The sequence below is a fragment of the Protopterus annectens genome, chromosome 2.part0 (genome assembly GCF_019279795.1).
Source record: "Protopterus annectens isolate FY-2018-M chromosome 2.part0, PAN1.0, whole genome shotgun sequence".
Classification (NCBI taxonomy): domain Eukaryota; kingdom Metazoa; phylum Chordata; order Ceratodontiformes; family Protopteridae; genus Protopterus; species Protopterus annectens.
Genome location: NC_056728.1, coordinates 413,663,744 through 413,680,418, shown reverse-complemented (window position 1 = coordinate 413,680,418; position 16,675 = coordinate 413,663,744). Strand labels below are relative to the sequence as shown.

At 39.8% G+C, this 16,675-nt stretch overlaps 1 protein-coding gene across 2 annotated transcripts in view; it reads right to left on the bottom strand.

Annotated features, from left to right (window-relative positions):
* Nucleotides 1-11,574, bottom strand: part of CARNMT1 (carnosine N-methyltransferase 1) — a 684,763-nt gene extending 673,189 nt beyond the window's left edge. Inside the window, exon 1 of one of the 2 annotated variants that reach the window (XM_044060848.1) lies at nt 11,281-11,574. In XM_044060848.1, the coding sequence (XP_043916783.1) occupies nt 11,281-11,429 (149 nt within the window). In that variant the 5' untranslated portion in view covers nt 11,430-11,574. Of the gene's footprint in view, nt 1-11,162 lie in introns of both variants that reach the window. The other variant, XM_044060849.1, reaches the window with a different exon arrangement.
* Between the last annotated feature and the right edge of the window lie 5,101 nt (nt 11,575-16,675).

Sequence of the window (16,675 nt, the reverse complement as noted above, 5' to 3'; positions counted from 1 at the left end):
ACTACCAGCTTTACTGATAAAGGCAGTCAATGATCCCAAAATGTTTTAATATCTAGCAGTGTAAGTGCTTTACAGACAATGACAAGGGTGATCCCAAGTGACTAATGCATTAAATAAATTAAATTGTATATAAATTAATTCAAATAATGAGAATAGGAAGTAATTCTGATATTTCATTTTAATACATTTTAGCTACTAGCTATAGTTATTTCCCCCCTCTACCAAACTCTGTTTCACCATCTCCAGCCTCACTTTCAACATTTGTCTGCATTATGCTAAAAAAAACTGTCATTACAATGTGAATGCTGAGTGTAGCACTGAAAATGTCTATGTATGAATTGCTTAGATCCTTACTGATTCTTCTGACTATTAATGAGCTGTAACTGTTTATTTCTTACTGCAACTCTTATTTCCCTTGTCAATAAACAAGGTATCATAAACAAGGTATCACAATTCTCTATAAGCCAATGCCCACTACATGGTTAAAAAGGTCTTACCCCAGATCACTTAACTCAATTAACAAATAAATACAAAAACAGTAAATCTGGAGAATAACAGCACTCAAGGGAAGAATATCCAAAGTCATTAAAGTTTTCAAAAGACACCCAGATGACACTTGAAAGTAGCAGACAGAATTTCTCAGTAAGGAAGTCTTCACATGAAGGCAACACAATGCAAGAATGCATTGCCTGGTGGCATCATAACATCAAGCACACAGCTGAAGCCTAGTCAACTGATTTGTGTGGTGTAAAGCAATGTTTTACTGCATACTGATGCAAGATTTTAGCTGAAGCCGAAAATTAAAAAAAAAATGCTAAGTGTGACAAGATGATATCATGACAATACATGCAAAACTGGTGATTCAGGGGAAGCAGATTAGATCAAATGAAGAAGAAATGTGTCCTAAGGTGAGCTTAGGGAGGACAGAAACCTCCCATGGAGCAAAGGGCAAAAGCTCGCTTGATCTTGATTTTCAACTTACAACGACAGTACAAAGAGAACAATAACAGTCAACATGGTAACAGGTTCAACAAGAACCACTCAAGAAAGTTATAGTGTATTGTAGCCTAGATTACATATTAAACATGAGGAGCAGGAGCAACTGCCTGAGAAGGTTAGGACAAGGGCAATTTTTAGGTTTTACATAAACTGTAACTCACTGAAGCCTTTTTTCTGACAGAGGCCTATAATCTCGGGCCAATAAGTGCCATGCAAGAAAGGAACTACAACTGCGCTAAGCACAGGCCAAGGAAAACTTTGACAGGGGAAGTCTACCACACTCCTAGTGTCCACTGCATGCCAGGGGTATATTCTATATGGGAGAACATAACAGGTTTTGCACCCTCTTTACGTCTTTTTTGTCCAAGTCAAAACTACAAAACACACATTAAGTGACCAATGGAGTTGTGCATTTTTCTCAATTATTAAAATGGAAGCATCTCCAGGCAAAGCCCATTTTCAGACATACCTGGGAAGAAAATATGCATAACAGAAGTCCTGCTAAAAGGAAAGTTTCTTAGAGCAGAATTATTTTCACTGGAATAAACAATGGATATGCATTCAGCAAGACACTGTATGTTGGCAATAGAAGGGAACATTACCATGGAGGAGTAGAAGAGGTAATCCTGAAAGACAGGCCATTACTTCCTTTTACTTGTCAAGTCATTTCTTTCACTAAACAGGAATGTTCAATGGAGTAAGCACCATTTCAATGGACAACCTGGAAGGAAAGCTCCAGGAACAGTAGTAATCATTACTCGCAGGTACTTGTACTAACTGTAAAAGAAACTGTAGGCAGACATAACTATAAGAAAACGGGGACAAAAGCAGTCATCTGATAAGAATGCAAGTAAGTCAAATAAAACGGTATGAGAAAGCTGTTAAACTTGCAAGACAAAAGTACTTAATGGAGTCTAGTAAAATGCTCTTCCTCATTTCTGATGTCTTTTAGCCTTTTTTTCTCTTGATTTTAGCTTTTGTTAACCACTTTTAACTATCTAAATATTTATAATATATAACCAAGTAAATACCCAAAGGATAAGCATCCCTTCACTCACAAAAATAATAAATAAACCAACAAACTCTTCGAGATTGGGGACGGCCAAGGCCACATCAAAATACAAATAAAGCTCTAAAGTATGTAAAACGGATCCAATATTTATTGAACTAAATTAGCGCTTTCACAAACAATGCTTCCTCAGACCTTACAAAAGATCCAAATACAAGGTCTATAAATACATAATTAAAATTTCAAATGCTCCAATCACAAATAGATGTAGCACAGCACCATACATTTAAAGGGAAAAACTTCAATTCTCTTACAACCCTGCAAATGTAAACAATAAACATATATAGGGTCACCTACATAAAAACATCTGTAGGAAAAATAATATCAAGTAGTATATACAGAATAAATAAATAAAATTATGTAAAATTAAGTTTTTAAAATTCACTTAGGTATCCTCCTTTTCTTAAGCAAGGGTTTCATTGTAACACGTTCACTGAGACCCTTGCCCCTATCAGCTCTTAAGATTATCATCCAGTTATTCTCTTTAAACTCAGTTTGGTTACGGACATCACGCCCTCTTACTGTGGGCATAACAATGTCAATGACTCTAAATTTAAACCTATGTGAGACATCATGACTAATAACATGCTTTGAGAGGGCATTATGCTCAGTGCCTCTACGTATACAATACAGATGTTCTCTCATGCGTTCTCTTAAAGACCTATTCGTCTTTCCTACGTAAAAAGAGGCACATGAAATACACTCTGCCAGATATACCACATTGGTGGTCCTACAGTTAGCATTAACACGAAACATGAACCTTCTCTCTAAGTCAGGATGGTCATAATATTCAGAGTTATTAATCAAACCACAAAAATTACAGCGGCCACATGGCTGCGTGGTACCAGTATCACATAAGGTGGAAAGCTCATCATTGTCATTGCACAATAACCTTTTCAGGTTCTTTGTATTCCTATAATGAAAGGAAGGATGACTACCAACTATTACTACCTATTTCTGAATCTACTTGTAAAATCGGCCAAAATAATTCAAAGATTTCCCTAAGTGCTCGATGATCTCTAGTAAAAAACAAAGGTACTTTGACATACTTTTGTGACATTTCAGAACTACCAGAATTCCCTCCTTCTATTCTTGGACCATAATATGGTGCTGCTACACTATCTCTAAGCACCTCCATATCATCCCAACATTTAGAAATTTCCATTCTATTATAACCCCTCTGTAACAACCTCGATACAAGTTGTTCTTTCTCTAACTCAAAACCTTCCTGGGTAGGGTTCAGTCTAGACGCTCTAATCCCTTGCCCACGAATAAGGTTGCGAAAAACATAATTGGGGTGCATACTGCTTCTACACAACAGTGTATTCTTAAAACAACTTTTACGAAATACACCTGTATTAATAATAGAGCCCTGTAACTTCTCTATGAACAACTCTAAGTACTCAATCCGAGTCTTAGAAAAAGCCATCGTAAATTTCAAATGTCCACACAACTCATTCATATTATTGAAAAAAGTCTGCAACTCCAAATTGGTGCCTTTCCACAGGAAAAACAAATCGTCGACAAAACATCGATAGGACAATACATTTGTCTCAAAATCCCTCAACTTGAAAAGTGTTACATTTCCCAATGGGCTAGAAACATATTGGCGTAGCTATTGGCACAAGAAGTGCCCATAGCTACGCCAGGTTTCTGAATAAAAATCTGATCATGGAAGGAGAAGATATTACACTCTAATACTATCTCCAAAAAGAAGCAAATCAGTTCAATAAACCCTTCTACATAATCACTATGCAAACGTACATATTCCTGTATATAACTAATCCCCAAATCATTGGGTATCATGGTAAAAAGAGATTGAATATCCACTGTTACAAAAGTTAACGCCTCAACATCACTTATGTTACTAATACATTCATACAAATCCAACAGGAATTGCTTAGAATCCTGAAGGACAAATTTATTCATACTAATAACAGGTCTAAGATGTTTCTCTATAAAAATAGATAGCGGTTCAGTGCTCCATCCACCGCTCTAAACAATCGGGCGCATGGGTGGGGCATTGAGATGTTTGTGAATCTTAGGAAGACCTCTAATGATGGGTATCACAGGGTCAGATACTATGAGGAAATTCAACAAATCTCTAGAAATTAAACCAATAGTAAAAATCTCTTCAACAGAATTTTTAATTGTTCTAATGATGTTATGTACCTCTTCAGTTCTCATCACCTGATAGAACCTAGCATCTCTAACATAATAGCATTGTATTGTACTGCGTCCATAACAACAATAGATCCACCTTTATCAGCTGGTCTTATAATGATGTTATGATTACCCTTCAGGTCATTCAGTGCCTTTTTCTCATCCATAGTTAAGTTAAAGTTCAAACCATTCCTATGTTTACCTAAACAATTATCATAATACTCAAATAGTTTTTCTTCAGTTAACCTCATATATGTTTCTAGCAATGGATGATTAACAGGAGTGTAGGTGCTCGGTTTCTTAAAACCAACTATTTGATGTGGTAAATTATCATTGGGCCCATCAAGCTGAATATTACTGTATTGGTAATTCAGCATGACGTTCCTACAAAACATTTTAAGGTCTAACACAGTATCTGTAACTTTACTATTTGTAGAGGGAATGAAATTAAGACCCTTACAAAGCACACCGAGTTCGAACTCATTTAACACATAAGAAGAAATATTCACAACCAAAGATATCACATTTTGCTCCAAATTTTCTTTAATGTTTGAGCTTGCTGATACTCCCCCGACAGCTTCCTCTTCCGACGGCCCCTGCTCATGGACCTGTCCCTCCTCCCAAACCTCTCCGTCCGGACAGGCAAGGGAAAAGGGATGCCATCAGCACGTACATTAATCAAAGGAGTCGTACTGGAAAGAGGTTGCTGTACAGTACTGACTTTGGGGCGAACCACCCTATCTTTGTCAGCATTATTATTACTAATAACAACATTCAGAAATAAATTTTGTGTATTCAACATAGTCTGTCAAGTTTACGTTCACAGATGATGGACTCTTTGTTTGCTCTACAGGGGCTCTAGAGTCTCTGGATTCATCAGAGCAAATAATGTCATTCGCACTTGAAGTATCTACCGAACCATTCACATACACATTACCTCATTAGGTGTATTGACTTTCACAGGGGGAATAGATAATCCGGTATGAATCACAGTCTCTCCTGGAACAACACAAGGTCTATTATTGTCTCTCACTTGTGCATTCTGATTGCCGCGTGGCCAACAAAACACATGTCCAAGTTGGAAATCATTAGTGTCTCTTAAAATTTTCATTCTTTTCTGTTGAGCTAACTTTCTCTCAAACACGGCTATCCCATCAAGCATACTCTCCATTAGTGGATATAAGGTTTCACTGGGAAACTGCTCTTCCTCATTTCTGATGTCTTTTAGCCTTTTTTTCTCTTGATTTTAGCTTTTGTTAACCACTTTTAACTATCTAAATATTTATTTCTTACTATATCTCTTTATTTCACTTGTCAACAAAAGAAAGTATTGCAATTCTGTTTTTGCCAATGCCCAGGTTATTGTTAAAAAGGGTCTTGCAACAGACCACTAAAGACCATTTAGACCTTCATTTTTCTGTTTAGATCAAAATCAATGCAACACAAAACACTAAACAAAACTTACAGTATGCACTTAATGTTTACCGATAAAAAATAAGAGAAATAAGTCATATGTTTTAGAACACAGTTACATAGAAGATATTCAGTTAAACAGTGAAACAGAAAGCTAGAAGAAGGGGAAAATAAGTCAAAGAAGCCCAAGAGGAGATACTATCTGGCAATTTAATAAAGAAAAAAGACCATGAGCTAGGCACCTTGGCCTTGAATCTTTCATTTACCTACACAATGTGAATGAATATGTCACCTAACCAGACAGTACTTTCTGGTTACCTCAAAGAGTAGCAATTGGACCTAATGCATAATGCAAAAGAAGTCTCTGAGGAAGTCTTTGTTATAAACGCGACAAAGGTGCTTAATTTCTTTGATAAATTATTTTTTACGGGTGGCAGTCTGTAGTGGATCTGTTTTCCTACTTTGTGCCAATTTTGCTTGGTTTAGTAAAAACAAATTCAAGAGAAGTAAAAGAAGATAATTGATAAGTAAGTAAAGTCGACAAGTATTCAGAACTGGTGACGAAGAAAGAACTCAAATACATCTATAGATATTGAGGCTAGACATAACACAAACTGCAGCCAAAATCTGAACATGGTAAACACCAGCAACATTAAACAACAATTAAATAACAATGATGGGAATGCAACAAATTCTATAGCAAGAGAAAGTGTTAGGAGGAAGCTGCATATCTAAAAATTAACCTTAGTACCACCTAGTACACAACATCATAAGTGCAGTGACAGAATCATGCCTGTTTACCAAGAACATAACCCATTTTCAGCAGAGACCCACAGAGAACAATTACACATTAATTTACAATGACAGGACAAAAAGAACAATAACAGTCAACATGGTAACAGAGAACATGAGTATATGATGACAACAAAACAGTATATAACAAGCAGACTTTTGCAATACCACAGCACAGAATGAGGAAGAAAATACTGACGGAATAGCACAAGGGAATTTAAATGGTTGCATTTCAGCATCATGGTTTTGAAACGGAACTGTTCAAGAGGTTTATGTATGTAAAAGTGCACAATACAGAAAAAAAGCACAGATGTATGGTTAAAGATTTATTTACCTTTTTTCAATGGTGTATGCAACACTTCACTTTGGAACATATTCCATTGCTGAGTCTGTCACTTCCAGTTTGACAAGTTCAAAAAGCCTGGCTTCTAGAAGAAATTCAAAGCCATGCTTAGTTTTGGAACATCTAAGAGGCCTGATGATAGTAACATGGGCTGTAATAGTAACAGCAGACCATCCAAGAACCGGGGTTTAAGTGGGCTTAAGTGGTGTTTAGATACACTAACCTTAGAGAAGTAAACAGGTAGCTGGTGCCAGTGTGGCCACTTATATGATTCATTCAAACATTTAAAAAGTGCCGAGTCATGGAGCCCAAAGTTTTCAAGTTCTTCATGAAAGACCCAAAATGTCTGCATAGTCACCCAGAAACTTGTACTGAAGGCTCAGGATGTTAGGCCATAGAGAGGGGTTTGAGAACAGGAGGCAAGTAGCAAAACTGATAAGCAATTTACGAGCACACACCAGGAAATAAGGGCCCTGTAAGGTACCAAATGGTATGTAAGAGACCAAGTAAGGCATTTTATCAAGATAAGGGTACTTGGAGAAGTTTTGTCAGGATAATATTCTCCACTTTCTAGTTACCACTTAAGAGCAATATTGCAAAAGGCAGTGATGATGCCAGGGTTGGAAAGCTGCAAATTTGCAACACATTTACAGTATTTACTTAGAGCAGGAGCCGTTTCCCATGCCCAGAGCAGACAAATGTAATGTAATTTGTTGGACAGAAGCTAAGTGTGTATATAAAATGTCAGACTTCACTTTGATAATGTGCTCTTTTCTTTGCATGTGACAAAACAGGGTCAAAGGGAGTCTGGACAATGGATAACTCAATTAACTTATAGAACAGAGAGGATAAGATGAGCAGATTTCAAGGAACAGAGGGTTTGCATCCATATCTGAGGAGCTCAGAGATGAAATAGAACTACTCACCACGAAAGTTCAAGAAGCAAGGCAATGTCAACTACTGCTTGATATGTTTTGACTGACTAATGATGTTGCTACAGTTCTTTGCTTATCATTTTGGTCTACAGCTGCAGTATTTTGGAACAGTTAAAAGAAAGGTAACCCCAAGCTAGAGTGATGTGGCTAAAGTGTGTACAAAGCCAACAAGAGAAGGCTGCACATTGCAAGCATTATGACACAGTAAAAAGAAAGGTGGCCTTAGGCCAAAGTGTATGGTAACACTGCCTGAATCAGCAATGCAGGAGTAGCCCTAGGCTAAAGTGTAAGAGAAGACTGCCCAAAGTCAAAAATGGAGAGCAGCAAATAATGTGTTAAAATGGGAAAGATATGAAAACTTACCTGCAAGTTCATAAGATATCCAAAGGCAGTTGGCAGTGCAGAGTTAAAGCACATCAATATTATGGATAGAATGACACAACTGTATAAGGATGGGGTCCAACTGGCAAAACAGGGACTGCAAATGTTCAAACAGAGCAGAAAAGCAGAGTCTGGTGGAAATACTCTGTGGATATGCTTAGGGAGTGACAAAAAAAGATCATAACCCCTTAGAGAAGGTCATATTTGGAAAAACATTTTGGGGTAGGCAGGAGGAGGCGACAAGGATTCAAATAGTCTGGCTCCCTCACCCTGTCAGACTTGGTGAGAGCCACCTGTAGGCATGGCAGGACCATCTAAGTCATTTACTGGCTGTGCATGTTTAAGGGAACCACATGAAATTTTCCATTCTGATATCCAATGTCTGTTATGACTACTGACACTCCCTCCAAGTCTTTGTTTTCTGCAGATTAGGTAACTGCAGCTGCTTTACTTGGTTTAAGTGGCTACAAATAAATAAATGGCTGTGGCCATTTCACTCCAAATGCAAACCTTGGAGTACTTATTTCTTAGGTATGAAAAAGGTTTACCTCCCAATCCTAATGTAATGCATAGGGGCAAAAACATCAACAGCCTACCAGAATTTGTCTACAGGAAAACATTGTCATAGAAAAAAGTGGGAGAGAACAGTAAGAGAAATCCTTCATATACTCTCTTAAAAACTATCTAAAAAATACATGGCTCTGCTCATGTTCTACATCAGGTTAATCAAAAAGCTCCTTAATTTGTAACTGTAGCAGCATTATCCTCCACCTTGTTATTATATTTTATACAACTGATAATTTTTTGTCTATTTTTACCTATACCTTACACTATTATTATCACTATACAGTCCCCTAACTTTTCTTTCTCTTTTGCTTCTTCCCTAGCCATACCCCGCACTTTACTAATAAACACACAAATTTATATCTCCTACTTTCCCCTCTCCTCTCTCAACCCTGTACTAAGATATGTGTACTAAGTATATTATAATAAACAAAATTACTTGACTATCAAGCAGAATCACACGGATCTGAATCAAGTAATTGTAAAGAGCACTTGTCTCATGTATATAGTCTCCTTAGCAATATCTCATGTCTGTAATTAATGTGCAAGTATGTTTCATATAATATATGTAAAAATGATGTGCTCTCCATTACTGTATATTCTTTTATTTAAAAACGTTCATTGTTGATCTGTAATAAGCTAATGTAATATGCCAATTGTCTCTGAAGCTTTTCTCTCCAGGCCTCCACTGGAAATGGGTACTCACCCAGTCAGACTTTCCCTGTAAACAAATGTCAAATAAATAAATAATAAATGGCTGGATGGAATTTGGTGACTGAAAGCAGCTGGGCAGGAATGATTTCTTCTTGGAAGACAGCAGGAGAGAAAAACAATAGGATTCTAGGTAGTTTTACAACAGGAAAGGTACCCACCACCTTCATAATAGCAAAAGACCCATTTAATCACTGCAGGATGACTAGGTCTTGATACAAAGATAATCATATTAGGCTAAAGAAGGAACTTCCTGTTCTGTCCTAATGAAGTTTTTCAGGTTACTGCCTTCCCAAGCAAGTGCCAAGGAGTAAGAGCCTAAACTGTAACAGTCATGCTGGTGAGCAAAACGTCAAACCTGAAGGACTAAAAAGATCTCAGCATGAAGCACTATGGGTTCAGACAGTCTTGTCACCTGTAAACTGGGTATGCTTTGGCTACATCCATCATGCAGTGGAGCCTCAGCAGAAGGGGAATCCTTGAATGACTTAAGTTCTAGTGGGTAGATTCAGGTACAGTGGTACAATGGACAAGTTGTCGCCTAACAGCAAGAGGTTCCCCAATTCGATTCCTGGCTGGGGTGCCTTCTGTTCGGAGTCTGCACATCATCCCTGAGTTTGCATGGGTTTCCACCGGGCGCTCCGGTTTCCTCCCACTGGACACAAAATTGGACATAGGTGTGAGTGCTTGGTGTGGAAGAACAACTGCAGCAGGGCTAGCCACCTGGCAGTGTAAACCTTGGCTCTAGATGATTGTCATTGGTGAAGTTACACCCCAACCTCATGTGTAAAATGGGTAAAAGGGGTTGTAGATGGATGGGTAGGTTCAGATAAGGCCAACCTGCAGCCTGGCAAGGCGGGACACCCACAGTAATCATCTCAATGGGTGTTTGAACTACTGAGGAACTGCGTGAGATTTTGGGTATTTAACAACTGGTATCACAAACTCATGCAGAGCTGCGTGAGATTTTGGGTATTTAACAACTGGTATCACAAACTCATGCAGAGCCTTGCCTTCTGTTGCTGGTAATTGGAAAACTGCTGACTCTAACTGGCTTAACTTGCTAAAAGTACACATAAGGTTACAGCTACTTCCCTCCATGTGTAAGTTGCAGTGCCTTTATTTGCCAGATACGAGCATGGTCATTCCCATACTTAGACAGCAAATACTAGTAAATGATTCTGTGACCCCATTCTCAACTTTCACGAACTATGATTATACTATTTACCCTTCTAGATATATTTAGAAGGAGGGAACAGGCTACATAGAACCCAGTGCCACCCATTTCTCCATCACTTGTAATGATCTTCTGAAACCACAGGATAATACTATCTCCTGCGAGTAAGTCACATATTCAGAGACCGCACGTCCAAGAAAGCCACTTGTCTGAATATAGTAGGATACCAAAATATGCGACAAGTATTTCATAAACACCTACTAATTATGACACTCTGCAATTAAAACAGGGAAACTACTTCTGAATCTCCCCGTTGCTATGGACAAAACTAAGAAAACCTGAATAAAGCAGCATGCTCCTTACGTTCTGTACAGGACACAGCTTATGCCTTACGTAAAGTAATTCAAAATGTATCCTCCAAGTGGTAACATACGTGTACGTTTGGTCATAGCTCTCAACGAATCATGGACAAATCTCAACCGAATCGGGGAGAAAACCAGAAATAATGAGGAACACTTTAAAATGATAGTACTATTAACTCGAGACAATAACAGAATAAGAGAATGTGAATTATATACATTTTCTGAAGTAAAATAAGTCTGTAATTCTATTTACCAAGTGTAATCCACCTCTTTTTCTCCAAAGAGTCACCAGGTTTAGGAGGAATTAAGAGGGACTGAACTAAAATTTGAATCAAAATTAGGGACAGTTGAGAGGTATGCAGTTTGGTTACCTATAGAACTTAAATGCATTTATAATCTTCCAGAAGTGCTGCCTTTCCAGTCTTTCCTCCTCCTCGGGACTATGTTTCAATCGCTGTCTAATATACAGTGCTGCTTCTCCTCCCACCTTCACATCGCTCACCCTCACAATATCAGCCATAGTATCCAAACTCAGTAGCCTCTAGAGGTACTCGCAAACAGGAACAGTTAGAGCCTAGACATCACAAATCAACAGGCGCGGCAAAAATCAGACTTAGTAATCAGCACCAGAGATACGGATAGACCGAGGACTGTACAATGCAGTTCTTTTTTAAACAGCGTGTCACTACGAGGATAGATAGCTAATACAAGTTGTCTTAGTAAGAATATTAAACGTGGGATGAATAAGCCGCTGTTGTCTGTATATATTCTGTAAAGCTGCCGCTTTTTTTTCAAACAGACGTGTGGTGTCGGAGTAATTGAAGTCACTTTGCTGTTAATAGTTCATACTTCATAGGTAGGTACTAGGCTATTGGCCCTAGGGCCTATATAAGCCTAGCCAAACGGTACCCTGCCTTTTGCCTCCCAAAGAAATTATTTTCCTGTGCCCCTGTCAAGCAGAGCCACAGAACTGATCCCTGGGGTGAATTTCCTATCTCCCATCCAGTCATCAAGATTTTTCTTGAAGAGTGCTAATGAGGAGCTTTGTTTGATATAGATAGGTAGTTTGTTCCAGAGCACGGGAAGTCTCTTGAGACAGGAATCTATCCCTCCAGCATGTTCTGTTTATTGTGGTGACAAGGTTTAGGTCCCTAGAGTGTGTAGCTTGGAGGTAGTGGGATTTCTGAGTAGGCGATGTGACAGAGTAAAGCTGGAGTTTTTTGAGACGGTCTGTGTAGGGCATCTGTTTGAGGCCGGTAATCCTCTTTGTGAGGTATTTCTGTGGCCTTACCAGTTGTTGTAGATGCCTTGTGAGGTACATACCAAAAGGGGCATTGTACTCTATAATGGGTCTAATGAGTGATGAGTAGAGGGGAACAATGCCCTCTTTTTTCCTGGATGAGAAACCTTTTGTGATGAGGTGTGCCACGTAGAAGGATTTCCTGACTACTGTTGCAATGTGATTATCAAAGGAAAGACTACTGTCCAACTGTGTCCCGAGGTCTCGTATCACACTTTCGGTGTTAAGTAGACTACCGCCTATGTGGTAGTTCATGGGTACAGAGTTTTTACCAAAACGGATGACAATGCACTTTTTGGCATTGAGCTTGAGGCCATGGCTTTGACACCAGATATCTGTTTCAGTGAGGCCCTTTTGTAGGATGTCCACATTGTTGGGAGATTTGATTATGGCTCCTAGTTTGCAGTCATCTGCGAACCTTGTTAGCCAAAGACCTTCTGTGTTAGCCTGTACTTCAGAGAAGTAGATACCAAACAGGAGAGGACCTCGGACTGAACCCTGTGGTACTCCGCTTGTCACTGGTCTGAAGTTGGATTTAGAGTCTGCTACTTTCACAGTGTGGGTTCGGTCAGTGAGCCAGTTGGCAACCCATCTTGTGACATAGGGATTTATACCTAGTTTAGTGAGTTTGTCTATAATTCCAGAGTGGGGGATGGTGTTGAAAGCCTTGGCGAGATCTAGATAGGCTGTGTGTACCACCTTACCCTCATCTACAGCTTTGGTGACCACTTCAAAGAAGTCTTATCAGGTTTTGTAGACATGATCTGCCTTTTACAAACCTGAACTGGGTAGGGTCCAGAGTTTGGAGATTGTTTTAAATGTAATTAGGGACGGAATTTATTTTTTACAATAGAAATGGAGCTACTTATATCTGTTGGAATTTTAAATTAAATCTCTAAACCAAAAATTTGAAACTTTTCGAAGTTGCGACTGTAAATATATTAACACTTTGCTGATATCAGAGATCTTGTAGTTCTTGGATACCACCTACAACACTGAGTTTTGGAACGTGCAGGGGTTATAAGCAGAAACGCTGGAAGATGCTGATTTTTTTTAATGATCTGCTACTTTAAAAGGAGCTTTTATGTAAACTCACTGATAATGTAAGAGACTCGCTCTACTCCCAACAGGTTGCTAAACGAATAGTATCCCCTCACAAATAAAACTCTCCTACAAACTCAATAGTTTTAAATCACTGGTTAAACAACACCTTAACCAATCTTGGTCCTGCACGCATCATTACCAGATTAAGACTTTGTTCTCTCCATCATACTCTTTTTAAACAGAATACTATCAACCTCTCACTGATATGGCAAATACATTTTTATACATAACTGCTGCCTTGGCTTTGTTTTACTGTCAACGCACCCATGCGCAGTAGCAAGTGACCTTGAATTATCTTCTGATCTGCCTTCCTCCCTTTACACTTTACTAAAAAAAAAAACATCTCCTTGTGTTCTGACTGAATGTGCTTCTCAGCTGATAAGTATATATCTGATGTTGTAAATCATTATTCATTACTTACTGTTAGGACCTCGGTTCCATCCTCGGAACCGATATGGCCGTTTCCCAGCTCCGCAAGCCAAAAACTCTCAGCTAAGAACCTACTCACAATGCCCCTTTCCTAGATACTCCAGATCTCGTTTGCCGCATTCCTAGTCAGACGTGTTAGTCATCTCTCTCAAAGCTAAGTAGTATTTTGTTGTTTTTATAACAGTTTTTCTTCTGAATTACAAAATTTTTAGTCACGTTAGTCTTTTATCACTGTCTCCTATAACCTAGGCCTATTTCCTACCCTTTTTCTTGGTAATTAATTTTTTACCTCTTTTGACTGTCCCTCTCTCCTGTCTTTGACAGGCCCCCTTTTACTAGTGGTATTCCTTAACTCCACTGTTTTTTTTTCCTTAATTTTTCTACAAGATAGCATTGTTTCCTTACCATATCAGACAAAGCTAAGTTGGGTTTTAAACAGTGTGACAAGTGTGGGCGTAAGATGCCTAACTCAGATACATGTCTGTTGTGTCTACTGTTTGGGCGTGGATCATTTTAAAGCTGATTGTAACATTTGTGCAGGTTTTTCTAATCGGACACTAGCAGAATGTAAGAATAAACTTATTTTAAAAGGTTTACTCAAGACACCTTTCTTGGAGGCTCTATCTGGGTCGGAGGTCTCATCCCTTCTAAGACCAAGAAATATAAGGAAAAACGGAGTCACTCAGTTCCTGCATCTCCATCAGTAATGGAACCAAGTTGGCCTCATGCTTCACGGGCACCCTTGGCGCAGACCTCTTCGGCACCAGGATCTGTGTCCTCTCCCTCAGTGCTGACCATGGTATTCACTGTTCCAAATACAGCACCACTGACTTCGATGCTGTCTTTGGCTCCTACATTGGCTCCGATGACTGTTCATGCCTCGGCTCCATCCCTGTCCATGATACTGACAGTTTCCTCGGCTCCATGGGCTTCGATGACTTACATACCTCGGCACCATCCCCATCCATGGTGCTGACAGTTTCCTCAGCTCCATGGGTTCCAATGACTGTACATGCCTTAACTCCATCCCCATTCGTGGTGCCAACAGTTTCCTCAGCTCCATGGGCTCCAATGACTGTACATGCCTCAATACCATCCCCGTTCATGGTGGTGACAGCTTCTTCGGCTCCATGGGCTCCGATGACTGTACATGCCTTGGCACCATCCCCGGCCACGGTGCCGACGGTTCCTTTGGCTCCATCAGCTCCATAATTCGTTTACCTGCCAAGGACAAGATATTCTTCCACTTATGACCCTTTCTTGGGGCAGAGGTTTAGCCCCTTTCTAGAAAGACCTGATTCCCCTTCTGCAGCCTCTCTTAGATCCACTAGGAGTTTTTCTGAGCTAGACCTAGTGTGGATTGTGAGTCAGCTTCTGGTAGCTAGGGTATTGCCCATTCCAGCTAGTCCTTCTGTTCCGTCTGGCTAGGAATCTTTTATCTCATCTTCCCCTGCTTATCCTCCCCCAGTACCTGCTTTGGTACATACTGTCTTGGTTCCGACAGCAGTACCTCCCCTGTCGGCACTGAACACCCTTGTAGCATCAGCTACGATGGAGCCAATGCTTTCTCAGAGTGGTGCATGGACTGTCCATACCTTGGTACCTAACCTGGTGCCTATTTTCTCGTTGGCACCATCTATGTTCATGGTTCCAATGGCTTCCAGTTCTCTCATAACCCCTCAACTGGAAGTGGGCTCTGGTGCGCCTGCAGTACAGGTGATGGATAAGGCCCTTCACTCCAAAGGCTCACAACCAGTCCCTAGGACACCAGTATCAGAACCCCCTGTGAAGGGAACCCCTTCTACGGAGTCCTCCTCAGAAGATCCCACTGGAGAGCCACCCCAGAAGAAACGGTGCAAGAGGAAGCACCTTGACTCCCCGGAGGAATCTGTCACAGAAGACACTGATTGTGAGGAAGGGGAAGGGTTCCCTCGTTCTCCCCCAGATGACATCTCATTCGGAGACATTCCTGAAATCCTCAAACAGCGGGGGAATGGAAATCTTCTAACCCTTCTTCTGAGGAATCAGTGATTCTGCAGGCCTTCCGTGCCTGGCCATCTACTTCCTCGGTGACCCCACCAGCAGATGATCTTGTTAAACTAATTCTGCAGCATGCCTGGAAGGCCCCGGACAATGTAAAACCTGTCCCCTGGAGTCCTGACAAAATTTTATCTACACCTGATGACCAGCCCCACCGGTCCAAGCAGCTGACAGTTGATTCTATGGTCATGGCGGTGACCACCAAGAGGCAACTGCCAGAAGATAGTTCCACTGTCCATCTTGTGACATAGGGATTTATACCTAGTTTAGTGAGTTTGTCTATAATTCCAGAGTGGGGGATGGTGTTGAAAGCCTTGGCGAGATCTAGATAGGCTGTGTGTACCACCTTACCCTCATCTACAGCTTTGGTGACCACTTCAAAGAAGTCTTATCAGGTTTTGTAGACATGATCTGCCTTTTGCAAACCTGAACTGGGTAGGGTCCAGAGTTTGGAGATTGTTTTAAATGTAATTAGGGACAGAATTTATTTTTTACAGTAGAAATGGAGCTACTTATATCTGTTGGAATTTTAAATTAAATCTCTAAACCAAAAATTTGAAACTTTTCGAAGCTGCGACTGTAAATATATTAACACTTTGCTGATATCAGAGATCTTGTAGTTCTTGGATACCACCTACAACACTGGGTTTTGGAACGTGCAGGGGTTATAAGCAGAAACGCTGGAAGATGCTGATTTTTTTAAATGATCTGCTACTTTAAAAGGAGCATTTATGTAAACTCACTGATAATGTTGTAAGAGACTCGCTCTACTCCCAACAGGTTGCTAAACGAATAGTATCCTCTCACAAATAAAACTCTCCTACAAACTCAATAGTTTTAAATCACTGGTTAAACAACACCTTAACCAATCTTGGTCCTGCACGTACCCATTA